Source organism: Pongo abelii, chromosome 2, assembly GCF_028885655.2.
Source record: "Pongo abelii isolate AG06213 chromosome 2, NHGRI_mPonAbe1-v2.0_pri, whole genome shotgun sequence".
Taxonomy (NCBI): domain Eukaryota; kingdom Metazoa; phylum Chordata; class Mammalia; order Primates; family Hominidae; genus Pongo; species Pongo abelii.
In genome coordinates, this window is record NC_085928.1 from 140,393,212 (window position 1) to 140,416,928 (window position 23,717).

The window sequence follows — 23,717 nt, forward strand, 5'->3', positions numbered from 1 at the left end:
GTTTTTTATTTATGCTATATATTTCACTGAAGAATTTTCCTTTTATATCCCGTATCATGTTTTTGATTTCTTTAAGTTGGACTTCAGCTTTCTGTGGTGCCTCCTTTGATTAGCTTAATAATTGACCTTCTAAATTCTTTTTCTGGCAATTCAGAGATTTCGTCTTTGTTCGGATCCATTGCTGGTGAGCTGGTATGATCTTTTGGTGGTGGTAAAGAACCTTGTTTTGTCATATTACCAGAGTTGTTTTTCTGGTTCCTTCTCATTTGGGTAGACTATGTCAGAGGGAAGATCTGGGATTCGAGGGCTGCTTTTCAGATTCTTTTGTCCCATGGGGTTCTCCCTTGATGCGGTGTTCTCCCCTTTCCCCTAGGAATGGGGCTTCCTGAGTGCCAAACTGTAGTGATTGTTTTTGCTGTTCTGGTTCTAGCCACCCAGTCCAGCTACCAGGTGCCAGGTTAGTACTGGCGGTGTCTGTAAAGAGTCCTGTGATGTGATCCGTTTTCAGGCCTTGCAGCTGTGGATACCAGCACCTGCTCTGGTGGAGGTAGCTGGGGAGTGAAGTAGACTCTGTGAGGGTCCTTGGTTGTGTTTTTGTTTAGTGTGCTGGTTTTGTGTTGGTTGTCCTCCAGCTGGGAGTTGGTGCTTTCAAGAGCATATCAGCTGTGGTGCTATAGGGAGGATGCACATTTGCCCTAGAGACACTTGGTCAAGTACTCAGGTTTCTCAGGCAGTGAGCAGGCCCATAGAGCTCCCAAGAGATTACGACCTTTGTCTTTGGCTACCAGGATGGCTAGAGAAAGACTACCAGGTGGGGGCAGGAATAGGGGTGTCTCAGCCTCTCCTTGGGTGAGCTTGCTGCAGCTGCTATTGGGCGGGGGGGTGAGGGTGTGGTTCCCAGTCCAATGGAGTTATATTCCCAGGGGGATTGTGGCTGCCTCTGCTGAGTCATACAGGTCATCAGGGAAGTGGGGGAAAGCTGGCAGTCACAGACCTTACTTTGCTTGCATGCAACCCGTGGTCTTAAAGGCTGGTCTCACTCCCATCATGCCTCCCCAACATCACCGAGTCTTTTTCCAGGCAGCCGGTTACCAGGGTGGATACTTTGCCCCAGACCACAAGCCTCCCCCTTGAGAAAGCAAGCAGACTCATAGTTTTTAGGCCTCCCAGAGAACCTGCAGTGGTGATCCAATTTCTTCAAAGGGTCTGTGGATTCTCTTGGCTTTCCTGGTATGTTCCTGTGGTAGTTCTTGTATTGTAGCAAAAGTTCATGATGTGAGTGTCCACGTGTTGCTCTGTCCGTCAGAATGGGAGATACAAGCTAGTCCTGCCTCCTATCCACCATCTCAATTTGAGCATCTAGATATAGTTTCGAATAATGTGTATCTGTCTACAAAGTTCAGGCATGGAACGAGGCAAATAAACACAAAAACAAACACAAAAACTGGATAGCAAAACCACTCCAATGAGGAGATAAAGGTTTTCAAAAAGTACTTGGACTGGAAAGCCTAGGTGATGCTAAAACATTAAATAAAATAGTATATCCAAGACCCAGTATGTGTTAATATATGGGATAACCAGATCGTTTTAACTGCTCTGGCTAATCCTCATTTCTATAAATATGTAGACAAAACTAGAACTGCTATACAGTAATAACTACCAATATACTGCTTTGTCCTTTAAAATGTGTCTGCCCTACTAGGCTCAAACTATTAAGCCAAATTTTTCTACTAAGGCTAGGAATGTCACATGTATGCAGGGATGAGAACCTTATCACACACACTCACACTCTCACATACCAGGTCTCTCAGCCCTTGGGCGTCACCTTCCAACTCCATGTGTATTTTATGCATGCAATCTTTGTATGTGTTCTTTCACTGTTTTCCTATCATGTGAAACACATTAAACATCTTAACACATTTGCACCTGGTTTTGGTTGCCCAGTAGTATTCTTGTGTGCAATGAAACCAGTGAACAAGTACACATAGTAGGAATTATACCATCTTGGTAGAAAATAGATATATAAACACAGATGTACAGATTTCATTGGAAATCTCAAGGACCCACCTCGTCAGTCTGTAGCAGGAGTCTACTTGCCACATCAGATCCTTTTACCCTTCACCTCTATTCTGGGACCCCAAAGCAGGGCCAGTGCTTTTAGTTTTGTACCTGGTGTCCTCAAAATGAATATGGAAAGTTCATAAACACTATATAAGTACTTTGTGAATCTGGTTGAAAACAGGTAAAACAACAAACCTACATATACTAACTGGAAGTTAAATTTATTTTACAAGAAAACTATCTTTGAGATTTTTTTTTTAACTTTTTTTTTTTTTTTTTTTTGAGACAGAGTTGCTCTGTCGCCCAGGCTGGAGTGTAGTGGTGCGATCTTGGCTCACTGCAAGCTCTGCCTCCTGGGTTCATGCCATTCTCCTGCCTCAGCTTCCTGAGTAGCTGCGACTACCGGTGCCCGCCACCATGCCTGGCTAATTTTTCGTATTTTTTAGTAGAGATGGGGGTTCACTGTGTTAGCCAGGATGGTCTCGATCTCCTGACCTTGTGAACCGCCCGCTTCAGCCTCCCAAAGTGCTGGGATTACAGGCGTGAACCACCATGCCCGGCCTTTTTAACTTTTTAAAATAGAGAAAACAGTATATTCCTTGGGGAAAGATGAGGGATTGAGAAAACCAGCTCTGGGTAAAAATTATTATGACTGCACCTGGAGTTGATTAGGCCTGCCTAGGAGAGAAACAGGCAACTGCTACACAACCACAGGGGACAGCCACCATCTGAGTCTCAGCAGACCAGTTCACACGCCATGCAAAGTTGCTGTATATTCAAGTTGTAAAAATCATTTAGCTTATCATGAAACAGGCTGCATTCATCATCAGAGACTGTCAGGTCATCATCTCCACCTGCAGACAGAGCTTAAGCAGCATCTCACCTAGCTCAAAGTTGACAGACTCTTGTTCACTGTTGTCAAAGGAATTGCTGTTCTGTTTCCTCAGTGAGCTCCCAGAGTTGGTTCCTTCCTTGGGCCCTGTATCTGTTTATGTTCCCATTTTCTGTCTCTGGCTCCTTGGTACCACCATCAGGATAGGCAGACTTGGAACAATTCTCTCCAAATGGGCAGCTCCCATGTTCTTCATTAAAATACCTACAATGCCTTATTGCTCTTCATCTCCTTGTATTCCTGAAATGAATTTCTGCTACCTTCTACTCCATGCAGTACTCATGTGGAATGACAAAGTTAAATATGGCCTGGCATTCTGGGATGGACTTTACCGTCTTGCTTTTCTGTTGCTTAGTACTCCTCCACTTGTGAACACACTTGAGGTGTAGGTGTGGTTGCAGCTGGAGAGCATCTCAAAGCAGCCCTTTATATATTTAGAGAGTATCATGCCCCTTTAGTGTTTTATTGTTTATTATATGAAATAATACCATTTCCTGCTCTGGAGACTTACAGCTACTTTGAGCCCATGGAATGCCCCCGAAGGGTTTTATGTAAAGTGTGTTCAAATGTAGACCCTATCTATGTACCAACTACCAAAGGATTAGTTGAGAAACATTTTATGAGTAAGGCTGTCATATTGCATACTGGGTACTAGAGTTAGCAATTTCCAATATATTATTGATAGAAAAGTAAACATTAATAGGAAATTATCATGAACTGACTTTACTCACCTTGTTTAGTCTGTATTGGCCTTGTTGGAAGAAAAGTATTAATAGCTGTCATTTGAGCTCTTACTAGTGGTAAGTCAAATGCTGTGTTAGTGTATTTAATCCTCAAACATCTCTGTTTAGCAATATTATTCCCAGGTTATATATGAAGAAGCTGAGGTTTGGGGATCTTAGAAATAAGAAATTTTATTGATCTCTTTGTCATGGCAGGCAGTGTAAATATATTTGATTCTTCGTGATTTTGCTTTATGATCTCACAAGATAAAATAACTATGTCATCTATTTCAATTCTCATTGTTTTAAGATTTAAATCATTTTGGGGGAAATCTTCTCCAATGTTTTACTTAGGAATGGTTCAATGAAGTCTTTTCCCCGTCCTAGTTTGTTTTACAGATTTGAAATAAGGGCATTTCAGTGGCTCTAAAACGTGTGTGTGGCTTTTGTAAAATTCCTAATCTTTCCTCTAAGTTTTTACATTTCTTAATTATGTAAAAATATTATGCTATAAAATAATTTCAGTAATTTGCAGTAAAGAAAGGTAATCTGTCTCTAGTTTCCTCATATTTATTCACCAATATCTCCTCATTAAAAGTTGAAAAATACTACTGCTCTTTGTTTTAAAGCATTTAAACATCCAACTGTACTTTTTACATAAATAAGATTAGAAAACATGAATTTGATTGTTCCAGAAACTCAGTCATACTGAGAGAAGACTTTTTTTCCTCAGCAATTTACCATTTTTTGGAGTAAATGCAAAAAGCCTTTATGCGTGCAGGCCTCTGTAATGACACTCTAATGTAGTAGAATCTTCTTTGATTTCATTTGCTTAAAGATACTGCTTTAAAAGTTTTAGGGAAATATTTTATCCTAAAAACGTTAATTATCCAAGGTTGAAAAGATCTTACCTGAAAGCTTAAAAACTTGTATCTTGGCAGTAAGATGATAATTTTAGTTTCAGTATTATTTTAATCGAGTGGATGTGTGGCAATTCAAGTGTTTTCGTCTCTTGAGTTTCAATAGTGGGCAGCTTTTGTCTCCCTTCTGTTTTCACTCAAAGCTTTTTGTCTGTAAAGAATCTCAGCTTAGGACTCAAAACAAGTCTGTATTGAGGATTTATTTCTAGAATTGTGTTAAACAGTTTTCTGTAGATATAGATAATTACTTATGAAGCTGCATCAAGTAGGTACCCTGATTACTACTATCTCATGACTAACTCTGCTTGTTCACAGCCTTCCCCACCCTTCCCCCCAGCTCCCCTTCACTAACCTGTGCATCCTTTGCTTGTCTGGTCTCTTTTACTTCTTGTTTTTCTCCTAGTTTGTGAATAGCTCTTAAAGTCTGACTTGTCATGGTGCGTTGAAAGAGTAGCCAGTTGTCTTTTCTGGGTAGATCAGCTATGAGCTGACTGACTAAGAGGAGTAGTTAAAATGGAGAAAGCTTAGCTGTACTTTGTCTTGCATGTTAAACATAATGAGTTTAGAGGATTATGATTATTTGTAATCATCAGGATCTGCTAGACAGGACATCTGTTTTACTTTTTACTCTTATGTTGGTGGAGAAATAGCGTGCTTTTCATTCAATGTGAAAATTTTGTGTTCTAGCTGGGCACCGATGGCTTAGTTTTTGAAATGTAATTTCTTGAGAAGTAGCATGTGGTTAGTATAAAATTGTCTTTCCTATTAGGACTAGATACATAATTAGTCTGAAATATTTTACTAACTGGAAAATTAGTTGCTGTGAACTTTTGGATTTTTATTATTCTAGACTGCATTACACTTGTTTGCTATATTCAAATATTTTTTCTTTGGTTTTACTTCCTAGGTTGCACGTTTTCAAAAAATACCTAATGGTGAAAATGAGACAATGATTCCTGTATTGACATCAAAAAAAGCAAGTGAATTACCAGTCAGTGAAGTTGCAAGCATTCTCCAAGTAAGTGGTTAGTGGGGAGGAAGGGACTAGATGGTGTAAAGTCAGTCACTTAGACTCTATAAAACAGTGCTGTCTAATTTAATTTTCTTCAGTGATAGAAATATTCTGTTCTGTGCCATTCAGCATAGTAGCCACAAGTTGAACAGGACTGTTGAGCCTGACATGGGGTTAAACTTGACAGAATTAAACATGACTATATGACTTGAAATGTGGCTAGTGTGATGGAGAAACTGACTTTAATTTAATTTAAATTTATTTAAATAGCTACAGGTGGCTTAGTGGCTACCTGATTGGACAGTGCAGCTCTAGAACATAATAGCTTTTCTAGGAACTATATTAGTGCGTATAAGGATTGGCTGGATTAGGAAAATAATTAACGTAAGTAGTAGTAGGAGTTTATCTTTTTTTGATAAGGGTTTTCTAAGGTAAAGTAAAAACTAAGTACAATTTTAGAATTGCAAATAATCTGTAATTGCTTATGTAGGCTCTTCCTGGTTTTCAAAAGTAGTTATCTATCAAAACATGAAAAAGATAATATTTTTTATTTTTCCTTTAACAGTCACATATCTTAGTGATAGCATTAAAAACATGGGTATCCTTTTTTAGTTTTTTTTTGTTGTTGTTATTATATTTATACTCTGCTTTAAAACCACTTATTTGTAATATGTTTGTTTTGAAAGGCTCCATTATTGGACTCTATTATAATAACCTTTTGGTCAGGGCAACTATTTTGGGGGTACAGATAATTTTATTCTTTAACAGTTAGAATACTAAATCATGAGAGAGAATAACTGAAGGATGTAGGTAGTGTTTATAGAACATAAACTGTTCCAAGAAGAAGTTCATCTTAACTTCATTGCTTTTGAGTAATTTAGGAAGCACAAAATTTGAGCATGAAATTATTACACAGTCCAAGAGTATAAATTAATACCAACCCCAGGGTTTTGATAGGCCCAGAGAACAAGGAACGCATTTATGGCCCATTGAACGTTCTTTGGGAGAAACTAATTTTAGAAAACAGCTAAACAACAATGAAAAGGAAAAAGCTAATTAAAATGTACTGTTATGCTTTCTTTAAGTCTTGTGGTTGATTGTGGTGTTTATTTTTCTCCCTAAATTTTGTTTGTTTGGTAAACTCTGCCTTTTTGTTTACATTTTTTTAAAAATCAATTTTGTTGAGATATAATTCACATAAAATACAATGTACTTTTTTAAAGTGTACGATTTGCATTTTGACAAATGTAATCACCACCACCATTAAGATAGAACATTTATATCACTCCAGAAAGCTCCCCCATGTCCCTTTGTAATTAATCCCTCCCTCTCTATGTGTCACTTGTGGCCCCAGGCAACCACTGATAGGTTGCTCTCATAATAGACTAGTTTTGACTGTTGTAGTTTCTATAAATGTGATCATACATTATATTATGTGCTTTTTTGTGTTTTTCTTTTCTGTGCTAACATTTTCAATAACTTTCATGTATAAACTCTAACAGGCCGATCTTCAGAATGGTCTAAACAAATGTGAAGTTAGTCATAGGCGAGCCTTTCATGGCTGGAATGAGTTTGATATTAGTGAAGATGAGCCACTGTGGAAGAAGTATATTTCTCAGGTGAGATACTTTTACTTCCTCTTCTACTGTGTAATTTATTAACACATGGACTTCTGTTATGTAGTTGCTTACTTTTGTGATACTGTTTATGGAGAAAGGAAATAATTTTTAGATGTTTTTTACCTAAAATTTTTCATTTGTTGGGGCTTACTATTAGGTTGGAATTCTTGTGTTTTTAGTATGTAAATCTTAAAGACAACATTTTCCATATGGATATATTACACAAAGATAATACTGTTGACAGTAGTGTCCTTTGCTGATATCAAACCTACACTATTTAAATGATAGGAATGGCAATATTTTTTAAGGTAATCAAGGCCAGCTCAGAAAACTAGTAAAAAGTAAGTTAGGTAAGTTAAACTCAGGCTTCCTGGGTACAAATTACACCTTCATTTCTTATCAGTTGTATCATCTTTATTATCCTCTGAGCCTTATTTATAAAATGGTGATGATAACCTTATGGGAGATAGTTAGCTCTCAGTAGATGATAGTTATTTATATTTTTTCATCCTAAATTTTAGGAAAGACTTATTCTAGGCTGTTTTTATCTTGATAACGATTGTGTTAATGTAAAAAGTTACAGGTTACTATGATTAGTTTTGAAGTAATTAGGTTGGTTTGCTAAACAAATACTTTTTGCTAAAAATTTCTTTTTAGTAACTGTCTGTGCCTTTTAACCTGCAGTCTTTCTAAAAAGATCTATATTTAACTCTTCTAAAGTGCCTTTTCTGCTAATGAGCTTAAATTTGCCAGGCTTAATTTTGCGAATGAGTTTGTCTAAAGTAGCAACACTGGAATTTTAAAAGTTGGATGAACCTTGTGTGTATCTGTCTTATTTTTACGGAATATTATTTATATGTGTGTTTGTATTTTCTTACTTACCGCATTCCCACATTACCAAAGACTTCAGAAAGCATTGACATAGTTTACTCTGGATTTATAAATTGTAATGATTTGACTTATCTCTAGGCAGTATGATTTAATGTTTTACTTTCTTGATCCTGTTATCAAAGCTAGAGCACCTGCCCCTTGGGATTCCTGTGAGAATTAAATAGTGCCTATAATGTAGTTAAGCACAACCAAACAAATAACAGTAAATAGTAATCGTAATCATAAAGCACTGGGTGATTCTTTACTCCTCTGCAGCCTGCCATCCATCAAGTGGTGTGCTTAGTAATGTGGCACAGCTTTTTCAGGGGAAAATAAAAAAGATCATGGGTCTTGCCCTCAAAGTGTGACGTTAATAGCTAACATTTTTAAGAATGTTTTTTGGTTTACACAGTGCTTTAATTGTACATTCTTAGTTAATCCTTATAACAGTTCTTTGGTATAAGGTTCTGTTTTACCAGATGAAGAATCTAGAGCTTAAAAAGATTAAGGTGACACACAGGTGCCAGCAGCTGGATTCAAACCTAGGTACTCTGACTTAGTCAGGTTTGTGGTTGGTCAGCCCCGAACCAGATTGCAGTTGCAGTGTTATTTTGTTAGGGCAGTTTAACTTATTATTTTTTTAAAATCCTCATTAGAATCACTTGGGGAGTGCTTAAAAAATGCTAAAGCCTGGGCCTTATGCCTGAAGATTTTGATTTAATTAATTTGGTGTGAATCTGGGCATTCACATTGTTAAAAGTTTCTTATAGGATTCCGATGTGAAGCAGGATTGGGACTTGTTCCAGGGAATGGAACCATAAAGGGGCTTTGGAGGTGGTGGCATGTAACCTCAGAGCTATGGTATCTAAGGGCTGGGGCTTTCTGGTGGGATGGATTGTTTTTAGCCTAGTTACTTTGCAACTTTGACAGTGATGTAACACTTTAGCAGAGGAAGAGATTCTAACATCAGAGTTTCAAGGAATAGAATGTCCAACTGGAAGAATTTGGGGTTGACTCTGATGTGAGGTCATTTAAATGCTTTCTGATCAGGTTGATGCTATAGTCCTGTTTCTTTGACATAAATTTGCTCTGGTAGATAGAAACCAGGAAAGCTAGCCTTGAGGAAAATCTTCAGTTTCTTTTGTGGAGAGGAGGGAATTTTTCTGTGATATGTGAGTCAACCACAGAATTGTAATCTACACCAATGTACTTGAGAAATGTTTGAATCTCAGTGTTCTATTCAGTATTTTGCCTAAATTTTTAGCTTAAAAATCATCTTCTCCTGCTTTTTCTAGCCTCAGTAGAAATTCAGAACAGCTATATTTCTTAAATTAATATACCAAAAATTGCTGTATACTATAAGGAATTGGTTAATTCTTAGTTTTAAGTATTGCTATTTAATTTTCTTTTTTTTTTTCTGAAAAGGAACTGTTACAAAGCTTTTAAATGTAGTTAAGTATAAACACTTTTTTTGTTAATCGAAGAGATACATAAAATAAACTGAGTATAGACTTTTGTAATTTTCCAGTCATGCTCTTATGGTTTTTTTTTTTAAAGCCTTTGCTGAGACAACTGTCATGTACAAAACTGTGTTGAATTGCTGTTTGTTTTTACTTTCAGTTTAAAAATCCCCTTATTATGCTGCTTCTGGCTTCTGCAGTCATCAGTGTTTTAATGCATCAGTTTGATGATGCCGTCAGTATCACTGTGGTAAGAAAAAAATTACATATTTTTAATCTGTTGAGTAAGTGTATAAATTGGGATTGGTTTTTATTTTGGAAAATAAATTGAGAAATGCTCTCAGATTTTTTTCAGTGTCCAAATTCTGCTTTTATTTTATTCTTTTTGTTGAGACAGTTTCTTGTTCTATTGCCCAGGCTAGAGTGCAGTGGTATAATCATGACTCACTGCAGTCCCAAACTCCTGGGCTCAAGCTATTTTCTGCCTCAGCATCCTGAGTAGTTGAGACTACAGGTGTATGCTAACACCCCTAGCAATTTAAAAATTTTTTTGTAAAGACAGGATCTTGTTATGTTGCCCAGGCTGGTCTTAAACTTCTGGCTTCAAGTGATCCTCCCACCTTGACCTCCCCGAAGTATCGAAATTACAGGTGTGAGCCACTGTGCCTGGCTCAAATTCTGCTTTTATTATAGTTACAGTAATTTTGAGTAATGTTCAAAAGTCTGTGATTAGCACACATTAAAATTCTTTAACAATCTGATAATTTTCACAGATATGAAATTTTATAATTATCTGATTAAATTTTAAATTTCTTTCACTTTGCAGCTGAGAATATATTTTGACTAGTTGTGAACTAAAGCCTGACATGTGAAATTAAAAATATTCCTTATAGTGCATGCTGTATTTACAGCATACATTTACTATATATGATTTTATTCTTTCCAGCTAGGTTATTCTAGCTTTCATTGAACTGTTTTCTCATCTTTTTCCTTCTTGCTCCGTTTCATTGTTGTATAAAAAATTTGTAGCAAGTAAAAGCACTTACTTTATGTTTAAGAACACTGTAGATATTACTGTAGAGTTGCAGCTCTTGAACTGTTGCTTGCAGTATCCCAGGAATCCCTGAGACCTGTTCAAGGGGTATGTGAGGTCACAACCATTTTAATAATACTAAAACATTATTTGTCTTTTAATTATAGACTTTTAGCATTAATGGCACAAAAGCAATGGCGGGTGAAACTGTTAGAGCCTTACCACAATTCAAAGTAATGGCACCCAACTTTGTTAACAGTCATTGTTTTCTTTCATGTTTCTTAAGAATGTTCTTGATAAAGCAGTAAAAATTAATTTTATTAAATCTGGACCCTTGAGTACATACCTTCATAATAATTTATGTAATGAAATGGGAAGTATGCATGAAACTCTTTTGTATATTGAAATACAATGGTTGTCTCAAGGAAGGGTGATGATTGTGAGGCAAACTAGCCTTGTACTTGAGAGACTGACTCATAGACAAGCTATGGGTGTTAGGACTTGGGTAACCAGCAGATTCTTATTTTTGAAAGTGAGTTAAATGAGCAAATTAGACCAAGGAAAGGCAACTGGCAGAATTTGTTGCTAATGGTAAAATTCAGGTTTTCAAGCAATAATTAGGGTTTTGGAAAATTTGTATGCACTCTTATGGGCTGGATAGCATCCCAGAATTTAAGACTTTATTCCAATTAGATCAGTAGTGATTTCAACAAATGTGTGTTTTTTTAAAAAAATTGTTACGAAATGTGGTAACCTTGGGGAAGATTTGGGGAATCTTGGGGAATATTTGAATAACCAAGTGAACCAATATTTCCCAGAAGACCAATGCGTGATGTTACAAAATCTGACCAATGCGTGATGTTACAAAGTCTGAAAAATCTGTTCAAATGCAAGATAGGTCAATGGATTTTGATATAATAGATTATGAAAGGTTCATTGATACAGTTTTATATTCTACATTGCAGATTACCTTTAAGTAACTAGCACTTGAGTTTTGGTGTAGTAGCTAAGAAGAATATCCACAATCATCTGAAAAAGCTGTTAAAATACTCCTCCCTAGGCTGGGCACGGTGGCTCACGCCTGTAATCCCAGCACTTTGGGAGGCCGAGGCGGGTGGATCACGAGGTCGGGAGATTGAGACCATCCTGGCTAACACGGTGAAACTCCGTCTCTACTAAAAATACAAAAAAAAATTAGCTGGGCGTGGGCACCTGTAGTCCCAGCTACTCCAGAGGCTGAGGCAGGAGAATGGCGTGAACCCCGGAGGCGGAGCTTGCAGTGAGCTGAGATCATGCCCCTGCACTCCAGCCTGAGCAATAGAGCAAGACTCTGTCTCAAAAAAAAAGAAAAATACTCCTCCGTAAAAAAAAATAAAAAAGAAAAAATGCTCCTCCCTTTTCCACCGTATCTGTATGGGGCTGGATTTTCTTCATACACTTTAGCCTGAACAATATGTTATAGTAAATGGAATACTAGCTTTCTAGAAAGTCATATATTAAAATATAAAAATTTAAAACACTGCTATTTTTCTCACAATTTTTTTTGCAAAATTTATTTTTCATAAAGTTATTTGTGTTAATATGTAATGAGGTTTAAATTTTTTTAGATGAGTTAATAAGTAGAAATTAAAACTGACTAGTTGAAAAATTTAATATGGTAAATACCAGTATATATAACCCACTTAAACAAAAGCTGGTCCTCAATTTGTGAGAGCATAAAAGGGCCCTGAGATCAAAAAGTTAGAGAAGCTGCCCTGGTAATGGCAAGCCACTGTAAACTGTTAGCTTCTTCCCCCACAGGCCTTAAGGTAAAGTTGTGATTTCTTTTCCAGCTGATCTCAGTGTTTAAAATCTGTTATTGTGGGACTGCAGATAGTTAGAAAAATAAAATACAGTTAACAGTTACTTCTCAAGTTAATGTCTGGTTTAAAAGCCTGTTTCTTTTGTTTAGGCAATACTTATCGTTGTTACAGTTGCCTTTGTTCAGGTAAGTAGTCTATTTTGCCAACATGAAAATGGTATGTTAATTGGTTAAAAATCAAGGTGTCTTGTGGTAAAACCTACCATTATTGGGGCGTTGTAATGCCCATCAGAACAACTTATTCTTTGTTTTTCAAATAATTTCAGATACAGACAACTTCAGGGAAGCTTGTGGTGGGACTAAGGAACTGCTTTGATTTAGGTAGTGAGATGAAGAAAATCTAGTTTTTTATTTGATGATGTTAAGGATAACTGAAGCAGATGGAAACAAAAAGCATAGTAATAGAAATAAAATCTAGCAGTAAGCTTTTTTATTTTTTCAATTAAAAAATTGGACCAGAGTTTATAGTTTTATAACACTGTTATGTTTTAATGCCTACTAGAGCTAAGTCTAGATGAAACAAAAAAGTATAGAATTAAAAGGTCGATCTATGATGTACCATTTGAAGAAAATTCCACAGGTTTCTGTGACTGATTCCCTTAGCCAAATGCTACACTTGTTTGCTGAATTTATCGCCTAACCTTATTTTATTTGAGTCTGTTTTGAGGAATTAAAATGGTTCTACTCATTGTTGGCATGACCTCCTGTCCCCTCCCTTTAAAACAATTTCTCATTCCTCCACAAAAGGGGTGTTGTGATCTGGATCAAAGCAATTGAAACAGTAAATAAAACATATGTAAAGTAGTCCCATTTAAAATTTACTATGAATAATGTGGAGATACTGTCAAGATTTCTATTAATAAGTACAGACAAATAAAAATGTAGGCTTAGTTTTTTGTTTATTTAAATATCTGAAACTTCTGTAGATTTTAGAACAGTGTTTCACAATATCAGCAGATTTCCTTTTTAGCTAAAACATGGTTAACGAGAATTGAATTATTCTAGCTTAGAGAAAAATGTAATATTGTTGTATAAGCCTGAAGTTCATGCTGTTTTGAATCTGAAGCCTATACTTTGAGTAACTATGGTTTTTCTTACATCTACGATTTATTACGTGGATATTTCTTGTCACTATCCCAGCCTCTTAAGGTAATCTCTAACCTAGCTGTTATTAGTTCTGTAGTAACCCAGTGTAGAAAGCCAGTTGGAATCAGATCATTTGCAGCAGGTTTGTGAGCTCCATTAGTAGACTATCAGGGTTCCGCTTTTAGGGGAATCTTCTTGCTTAGACAGATGTTGCCCATGGTCAGGTGGAGCTGGTTAGTCTAGCATAGGTCATTTCAGGCTAAGCATTATTCAAGGCAGCTATTCATTCAGCCAAGTGGGTGGTATGACCCACTGGACCACTAACTGGACCTTCTTGCGTCTTTAAGAATGTGTCATATGTGGCGTGCCCTACTTCAGAAGGATTCCTGCAAATAGTATCACTATGTATGGAAGACCTTAGTACCTTGTTCTCTTTGATCACTAGAAAGCCCGTGCTTTCAAAAAACACCACAAAATTGTGATTTTAACATAAGTCAATATGGAATTTTACACAAGATAGTGTTGTTATACACATTAAATGCTATGGCTGAGACTATTAAATATCTTTATGATAGGTACATTTGATGGAAATCTCACAAAAGGATGAAAAGTTTATAAAAAGCCTAGTTTCAAATTGCTAGGTCTGATTCTTATACCCATGTGACCCGTCACCAAATATGCCTGTGAAACCAACAAAATAGTCTATAAACAAGTAAAAATCCTTTCCAAAAAGATCCTATTTACTGTCAGTTGAACTTATCTTAATGCTTTAATTAAAAAGCTCTTTATCAAAAATGTATAAAAAATTCTTAATACTTTATCATTATTTGTTATTTGTGCTATATTACCTGTGTCTTAAGAGGGCTTTTTATATTCCTTTTTATATTTATGTCCTGCCTTTTTTCTGTGTGTCTTTGTAATCCCCATTCCCCACACCACTGTACTTCTTCCCAGCCATAAAAATAGCTAATTGTTTTATATAGTCATAATGATGTCACCTTACAATAAATTTGAAAAATGACTTTTATGCATTTATTAGGTTTTAGGTGGTATGTTCAATGATCATTTTGATATAGAGGTATCTTTATAATTGTAGGGAGTAGAGGCTAAGAAACCAGAAGAGATAGGGAAAGATTGGGCAGCATGTGTGTCATTTATTACTGGGATCTAGGATTGATGGGTATTTTCTAGGATATTACAGAATTTTTGGGTAAACTTCCAAATTCCTTAATATCCTTCATGTGTTTGGGGTGTTGTCTTATGATTTTTACATTTGTAGATTTTCCTTACATTTGTCACTCTAAGATTAAGTAGAGACTGATTGTGTTCTAAGTTATCCTTACATAGTCTTGCATTTTCTATTTGAAGTTTATGATGGATAGGACATTTTGACTGGTACTAGCACTGCAGTCATTTCAAAATATTCCCAACCCTTCTACCTCCACTATTTGCCTCTCCCTCTTTTGACCTTAGATTAGAAGATTCTTTTCCTTACTACAGACATGAGGCAAAAATAGCAGTGATGTGTGATGTGAGACTGCTTATGGAAGTGTGGACTAAGTAGTATTGTGAGTTGAAGGATGTTTCTGACCGACCCTCAGCTATTTGTTATCTGCATGGAAGAAGGCTGGAAATCACATTGTTAGAACTCCTGAGAATTTTCCCTTTTGGGTACACAGGTTGATGGGAACTGGGTCTGTCAGTATAGAGCCAGCCACATCTTACTCCTTGTTTATCCCGTGTTTGTTCTAATGGTTTACTTCGTAAACCATTACTATTAGCACGGGCTTAAATTCCTAAAGCAAATGTTGTTTATAGTTAATTATCTTTGACTTCTGTGGTCATTAGACACTTAACATAAGATTATCTAAATTTTAAGGCTCAATGACTTAAAACTTTTAATGACTCAAATTATGTACTCTTTGGGCATACTAGTCAGTTTTCATTTTTATTCTAAATAACCTTAGGTTTGTACATTGAATATTAAAATGTAAAACTGGGAATATTTAATTATCAAAATTGATCTCTACAATTTAACATTTTAAAATAAGGGACAAGCTTTTCTGGGTAAGAGTATAAGCACAAGTAAAGGAAAAGATGAGAATTGGGGGAAATTTTAAAATAATGTTTGAGATTAATAAGTCTAAATGGAATATATTCATGGGAACAAAATTAAATTCTATTTTTTTGTTTGAATAGGAATATCGTTCAGAAAAATCTCTTGAAGAATTGAGTAAACTTGTGCCACCAGAATGCCATTGGTATGATCCTTTTTTTGGTATGGATTTCTGCCCCTTTAAAAATAGAAGTTGAAAGTGACTAGTACCGTATATATTGTTATCCCCACTTTGTCTGAACATAAGGAAGACACTATTAATCTGACAAAAAGTTCCTGGTCTCATTAATGTAGCAAAACTGTACCATTGAAAACTTTAAAATTCGAGATTCTAGAGACATGGATGTATTTAACAGACTTTTTTTTTTTAAGACGGAGCCTGGCTCTGTCACCCAGGCTGGAGTGCAGTGGCACAATCTCGGCTCACTGCAAGCTTCGTCTGCCAGGTTCACGCCATTCTCCTGCCTCAGCCTCCTGAGTAGCTGGGACTACAGGCGCCCACCACCACGCCCAGATTATCTTTTGTATTTTTAGTAGAGACAGGTTTCACCATGTTAGCCAGGATGGTCTCGATATCCTGACCTGGTGATCTGCCCACCTCGGCCTCCCAAAGTGTTGGGATTACAGGCGTGAGCCACCGTGCCCGGCTGTATTTAACAGAGAGAGAGAGAGAGAGAGAGAGAGAGAGAGATGTAAAATTTGCACATTTTACATTTGAGCAAATAATTTGTTTTTCAAGTGGTTTTCTGTCATCTGGGTGTCTTAATTGTTTAGAAACAGTCTTTTTCTTGGTTCTTATATTTGCCTTTTCCTCAGACAAGCCTACTGGAAATAATTTTTTAAGATAAATTGCATGAATTTTTTTTTTTTTTTTAACCATGGTTGTTTCTATTTCATGTTACAGTGTGCGTGAAGGAAAATTGGAGCATACACTTGCCCGAGACTTGGTTCCAGGTGATACAGTTTGCCTTTCTGTTGGGGACAGAGTTCCTGCTGACTTACGCTTGTTTGAGGTGAGTTTGGGGATCTGATTGTAATAAGTGAAAATACATGGATGTAGATTAAAGGATCAACATTACTAGTTTTAAGGAATTAACACCTAGTTGATTTGAACCATTTGGTATTCTACTTTAAAATGTGACATATATAAACTTTTTTTTTTCCTTAAAATATATCTGTCTCTACTGTAACATCTTTTGAGGTGTCTGTTTAGTGAATCAGCAGATCTTTATAGAAACCTGCATGTTAGGGGCTGTGGGAGATACAAAGATGATATGATAGAATACTTGTGACTAGGGAACATACTATGTGTCCACAAATTACTCACCATAAAATAGAACTCAGTAATTGAGTAAGAGAAGTTCAAAGAATAGGATATAGACATTTAAAGAAGGGAGAGGTTCTACCTGATTTGAATGAGATCAGAATATGCCTCAGACCACATGGCTTTGGCAGTGATAATTGAAGAGTAGTACTGGACAAAGATGGGGAAGACAATGAAGTAACACCATTCAAATCACTATGAACATTCCAGTGTATGAAACTCTGTTGGGGCATGGTAAGGATAGAAAATGTGTGATGGAATCAGATTTCAGAGGCCTTGGATACTAGGCTTAACTTCAGATTTTTTTGGTTAGGAGTTACGTTTTGGGGCTCCTGTGCAGTTGCTAAATAATGTTATCCTTAATCTGGCTACAGTGTGTAGAATAGATTGAAGAACTGGAAAATGGAGATAGGCACCTAGTTTAACAGGCTTTCAGAACCCATTAGTATGCAGGTCTTATCCACCATTGGAATTAAGCTGTTTGTTAAAACCTACAGAGTGGTCAGTCTTTAAATACTATGGCCAAAAGTATGAGTGTTCTCATAGATGCTGTAGAAGGCCTGAAAAACCTTTCAGACTATAATAAGAGCAAACTTGGCTTAATCTTTAAGCAGAGGCCTTTTTTCCAAATATTTGAAATTTATCCTTAGAAAGCTAGTAGATTGCTTTAATTGGGTGACTAGGAATAATTGATAATATTGCAAGTGTTACTAATTTTACTTCATTATCTTTTTTCTCTTCTTTGAGGTCTTTTTAATGTTAATTCTTTTCTACTCTTCTTTCCTTCAGTTCCTGATATTTTGCCGATGACAATACCTTGAATTATTCTTCCTCAGAGATTAAGTAGTCTTGTCACTTGGCATAAGTTATCTTCCCCCTCCCCCAGAAAACCCTAATTTAAATTGATGGAGTTTATGCCATTCTTTATTCTGGGCTGCTTCTCTTCCAGTTGAGAAGCAGAACTTCTCACTGGGATAGTTAGAAGATGGTGTTTCTTGTTTGCATGGTCCGAGAAGTATAATGATAGAAACTTCAAAACACCATTAGGGCTTGCTAAACTATTTTAGGGTTTTCATTTAACTAAGGGTTAATTGACTTGACAGTTAATTATTTCAAAGTTCACATGTAAACAGGAAAGAAAACCTGTCAGTGTGGATTAGTATATATTTTATCTACTCAGCAAATATGTATTGAAGACATTGTGAATTTTTTATTTTATTTTTATTTGTTTTTGAGATGGAGTCTCACTCTGTTGCCCAGGCTGGAGTGCAATGGTGCGATCTCAGCTCACTGCAGTCTCCATCTCCTGGGTTCAAGCAATTCTCCTGCCTCAGGCTCCCAAGTAGCTGAGATTACAGGTGCCTGCCACCACGCCAGGCTAGTTTTTTAGTATTTTTAGTAGAGACGGGGTTTTGCCGTGTTGGCCAGGCTGGTTTTGAAGTCCTGACCTCAGGTGATCCACCTGCCTCAGCCTCCCAAAGTGCTGGGATTAGTCGTGAGCCACCGCTCCTGGCCGACATTGTGAATTTAATAAGAATTATAAGCATATGTCTTGAGGAATAATTTATTAGTTATTATTGTTTTCCCCCTGCTTGTTAACTTTGCAAGCACTTCATCAGCATGTTTTATTCTGCAGTACTGTAGTTAGGTTGATTTTGTTCTAGTTAATCCACTTTTACATATATAGTTGAACATTTTTTATTCTCTCTACCTTAATTCTGCTCTATTTGTTTTGCCTGTTACTTGGTACCCCAAACAGACTTTTGCAACTACTTTGACTGCAGATTGAAATAACTTTCCTTAAAGAGTTGGGGGTCTTTTATCCTGCATCTAAATTTAAATGTACTGACTTAAGATATAGGCTGATAAAGTCAGTTTCTCTTCTGGACATAGAAGCGCTAGTTTTTTGAAATTAAATTGGGTTATTGGAGTTTTTGTTGGCTCAGTTTGGCTGTGGTGATCTTTGGATAATTTTGTAAGGCTAGCTGGTCATTTGATACTACTGTATGAAATAAACTCTCATTAGGGTTTAAAGGAACCAGAAATCTCCTTAGTCAGTTTTGGGATATCACTAATTTCTTCCAAAGCACATAGATTTCACTTTAGAGAAAGCAAGTCTATGAACTTCTGCTATGTAGTTAATTCTCTTACAGACTAGGCCTAAAGCCACGGTTGCAACTTTAGTGTCATCATTTTGTAACTGTCATAAATTTTAGTGCTTTCAGAGTTTGACTGTAAACTTGCTTGCGTCCTCAGCAGCTTCTTTTTAGCACATTCAGTGACCTGACTGCTGTACAACTTTTATCTGGTACAACTGTTATCTTCATAGGTTTTGTCTTAGCTTGGGCTGCTTTAACAAAATACCATGCCATTTATTTTTCACAGTTACGGAGGCTGGAAGTTCAAGGTCAAGGTCTGGCAGGGTTTGGTTTCTGGTGAGGACTCTTGCTAGCTTGAGATGGCTATCTTCTTGCAGTGTCCTCATGTGGCGGAGACAGCAATTTCTCTCTCTTCCTCTTATACAGCCACTAATGGCATCATTAGGACTAGCCTCATGACCGCATCTAACCCTAATTACTTCCCAGGGCCCCATCTCCAAATACGATAACATTGACTAGAGCTATAGCATATGACTTTTTGGGATACATAGTTAAGACTGTAACAGGTTGAGACTGCCATTTTGTTTATACTTTTTAAAGACTAATATTGATAACTTAAGGAATTATGTAGTTTTTCCCTTGCCTGTGTCAGGTTTTCAGAAGCCAGTGGTTGAGCCAAGATAGTTTTCCCTTGGTATCCACTGGGGATCGGTCCTAGTAGATCCACAGAGAGCAAAATCCAAAGATGCTCAAGTCCTTTACATACAATTGAGTAGTATTTATATATAACCTCTGCACATTTTTCTGTATACTTCAAATCATCTCTGGATTACTTATAACTCCTAATAAAATGTAAATGCTATGTCAACAGTTGTTATACTGTATTTTAAAAAATTTGTATTTTTTTTACTGTTGTTTTTTTTATTATACTTTCTTTGAATATTTTCTGCCTGTGATTGGTTGAATCCACTGCTACAGAGGGAGGACTGTATGGTTGGTGGCAGTGGCCTTTCTAGCAGAGGCACTGATGGAGGTAGGACAGTAAAACTTAGCGGAATTGAGCTTTGGGCATGTTCTTTGTTTTTTTTTTCCCCTGAGGGTTTTTATTTTAACTTTTAGTGTTGAGAAGAGGCACCACTGGCCAATTACTTGATGATAACCAATGGATTGGTCAGACAATGACTTTAGATGAAGCAATCTTATTGACTGTGTATGCCTGGATAACAGTACATTTTATTTTTATTTATTTATTTTTATTATTATACTTTAAGTTCTAGGGTACATGTGCACAACGTGCAGGTTTGTTACATATGTATACGTGTGCCATGTTGGTGTGCTGCACCCGTTAACTTGTCATTTACATTAGGTATATCTCCTAATGCTATCCCTCCCCCCTCCCCCCACCCCACGACAGGCCCCGGTGTGTGATGTTCCCAACCCTGTGTCCAAGTGCTCTCATTGTTCAGTTCCCACCTATGAGTGAGAAATGTGGTGTTTGGTTTTGTGTCCTTGTGATAGTTTGCTCAGAATGATGGTTTCCAGCTTCATCCGTGTCCCTGCAAAGGACATGAACTCATCCTTTTTTATGGCTGCATAGTATTCTCTGGTGTATATGTGCCACATTTTCTTAATCCAGTCTGTCATTACACAGTACGTTTTACCTTTGTGAAAACACAGCGTATTTTCGATATTGTTCCAGGTAAAGTCTATATCAATATTTGAATAAAGAACTCTTTGTAAGAAAAAACAGCGTGTGAGGGTCAGATGAAAAAAGGTTGTGGTTTGTTTTTTTTGGTCTTTTGAAAATATTTTACCTCTCTCAGCTATAACTTTCTAAGCCCAATAATACATTGCTTGAAATGATAGCAAGATTTTCTTTCACTTGAAGTTCTGAATAAGTCCATTGACACTTTGCTTTGTGGTTCATGTGCTTATAGTTGGCCCACATCATTTTTTTAAACCTATTTTTGATCTGATGATTTTCTAAATGTATCAGACTTCTTTCAGAGAATTACCACTTGGGCTAGCAGCCAACATTAAGCTGTTTTTATGATATTGGATTATCAGACCATTTTAATCTGTGCAGAAAGGTTAGTTCTATTAGGAGTTAGGATCTACTGGGGCCAAGCTCAGGAATTCAAACTTAAGAATACGCCAGTGGGCATTATATTGTGAGCCATTTTTTAATATCATGAATCCTTGTACTTTGTTATAGTATAGCAGTTTGGCTCAGTAAGTAGTTTTTGGTGTCTTCAGGGCTTGTTCCTTTCTGTTCCCTAGTTCTAAGGAGAAGTGAAAACTAAAGATAATGGGCATCATTGAGCCAGCACAGATATACTTTAGCTACCTGCCACCTGAAGGAGTCAGAAATAATCTCCTTGACTGGAACCCCACGTAGCCATTATGTTCCTATTTGTGAGGCTCACATTTTTGCCCAGTCTGTTGTTAAAACCTGCTAACAAGCAGCTTCCTCCACGTTGGGTAAATCCATTACTGGAGCAATCATTCTGTGTCAAGCATTCTGATTTCCTGAGTTAATAAAATACATGTTCCATTTACTCAATGAAAAAATACTCTGGTAAAACCCAGGTTACAATTCTGACTTGGTTTGGTATGCTTTTTCAAAAAAGAATCTTTTCAAATATTTGATAAAATGTAAGCATATAGTGATATTTTAAATTTACTTATGTTGGTAATGAAGCTAATTTAGGCAATTGTAATCCATTTCTTAGGAAATCGGTCTGTTATGAAACCATTTTCGCCATTTAGCACATATTTGAAAACCATGTACAGCACATTATACCAGGCTTCAGGGCTTAGAAGTGAAAAAGACAGTTTGTGCTCTCTCCATTGGCAGACACCAACTTGCAAACAACTGTGATTCAAAGAATGATATGTGTCTGCTCATGAAATGAATTGACCATGTGAGCCTAGGGAAGCCGCTTGATTTTTTCAGGCTTGTTTTGTCACTGTGACATAGAGTTGCCCTAGAGCAATGCATTCCAACTTTTAATGTGCATAGGAATCAGCTGGGCTCTGTTTTGGCAGGTGTAGGGTGGGGCCTGAGATTCTGCATACTTAGCCAGCTCTTAGACCATGCCAAAAGCACCAGTCCATCCACCACATTAAAAAAAAAATTATTAAAACAGCTTTATTGAGATACAATGGGCATATCATACAGTTCACACATTTAAGGTGTATCATTCAGTGGTTTTCAGTATATTCACAGTTGTAACCCATCACTACAATCTAATTATAGAGCATTTTCATCACTCTCAAAAGAAAACCCTTACCTTTTAGCATTCATTCTGTATTTTCCCTGCCTCTAGCAGCCACTAATCTGCTTGCTACTGAAATACATGTGCCTATTCTGGACATTTCATGTAAGTAGAATCATACAATATGTAGTCTTTTATGTCTAGCCTCTTTCATTTAACATAATGTTTTTAGGTACTTCATTCATGTATGTCATTGTTTTTTACTGCCAAATAATTTTCCATTGTAAGGATTTATATCATACAGTTGGTGAATTTAATCCATTTACACTTACAGTGATTACTGATAGGAAAGGACTTCTATTGTTACTTGTTTTCTATTTATCTTTTTATGTTCCTCAGTTTCTCCATTGTGCCCTTCTTTGTGTTTGATTTTTTTTCCACGCCCCTCCGATTGATTTTTTTTGATGTACCTTTTTTATTCCCTCGAATTATTTTCTGTGCATACTGTTTACTTATTTTCTTAGTGATTATATGTGGATTACAATGAACATCCTAATCTTATAACAATCTAGTTTGAAGTGATACCAACTTTGCTTCAGTAGCATACAAAATCGTACAGCCCACACCTCCCTCATCTTTGTTATTTTTGCAAATGACATCTTTATGCATTCTGTGCCCACTAATATAGATTTATAAGCATTTTATGCATTTATAAGTTTTAATTATATAGGAAGCAAACACAGGACTCACGAACTCAACATACAATAATACTGACTTTTATGTTTACCTACATAGTTAGCTTCATTGGAATTCTTTATGTCTTCATATGGCTTTGAGTTACTTTCTACTTTCTTATTTCAGCCTAAAGGGCTGTCTCTTAGCACTTCTTATGAGTCAGGTCTGACTAGTGATGAACTCTTTTAGCTTTTGTTTATTTAGGAATTTAAAAATTTCTCCTTCATTTTTAAAAGATAATGTTGCCAGATAGAAAATTATTGGATGACAGTTTTTTTTTTTCCTGAATATTATAAATGTCCGCTTTTTGGCCTCTATGGTTTCTGATTAGGAATGAGCTATTAATCTTAATGAAAATTCTGTTATGTGATAAGTTGTTTCTGTGGCTGTTTTCAAGATTCTGTCTTTATCTTTCAATGGTTTGATTATAATGTGTTTAATTGTGGATTTCTTTGAGTTTATTATATTTGGATTTCATTGAGCTCCTTGGTTGTGTAGATTTATGTCTTTAATCAAGTTGGGGAAGTTTTCAGCCATTTTATCTTCAGCTATTCTTTCTGTCACCTTCTCTTTTTTCCTTCTGAGATTGTACTGGCATACCTCATTTTATCATGCTTCAAATATAATGCATTTAAAAAAATATATTAATAGATTTGTGGCAACCCTGTGTCAGGCAAGTCTGTTGGCAC

At 36.4% G+C, this 23,717-nt stretch overlaps 1 protein-coding gene across 7 annotated transcripts in view; it reads left to right on the forward strand.

Annotated features, from left to right (window-relative positions):
* ATP2C1 (ATPase secretory pathway Ca2+ transporting 1) overlaps positions 1-23,717 on the forward strand; it is a 160,058-nt gene that overhangs the window by 68,781 nt on the left and 67,560 nt on the right. For all 7 annotated transcript variants that reach the window (XM_054552579.2, XM_054552580.2, XM_024245404.3 and 4 more), the window contains 6 exons: positions 5,503-5,613; positions 7,110-7,226; positions 9,717-9,806; positions 12,541-12,576; positions 15,736-15,797; positions 16,557-16,665. In XM_054552579.2, coding sequence (XP_054408554.1) covers positions 5,503-5,613; positions 7,110-7,226; positions 9,717-9,806; positions 12,541-12,576; positions 15,736-15,797; positions 16,557-16,665 — 525 coding nt within the window. The remainder of the gene's footprint in view (positions 1-5,502; positions 5,614-7,109; positions 7,227-9,716; positions 9,807-12,540; positions 12,577-15,735; positions 15,798-16,556; positions 16,666-23,717) is intronic.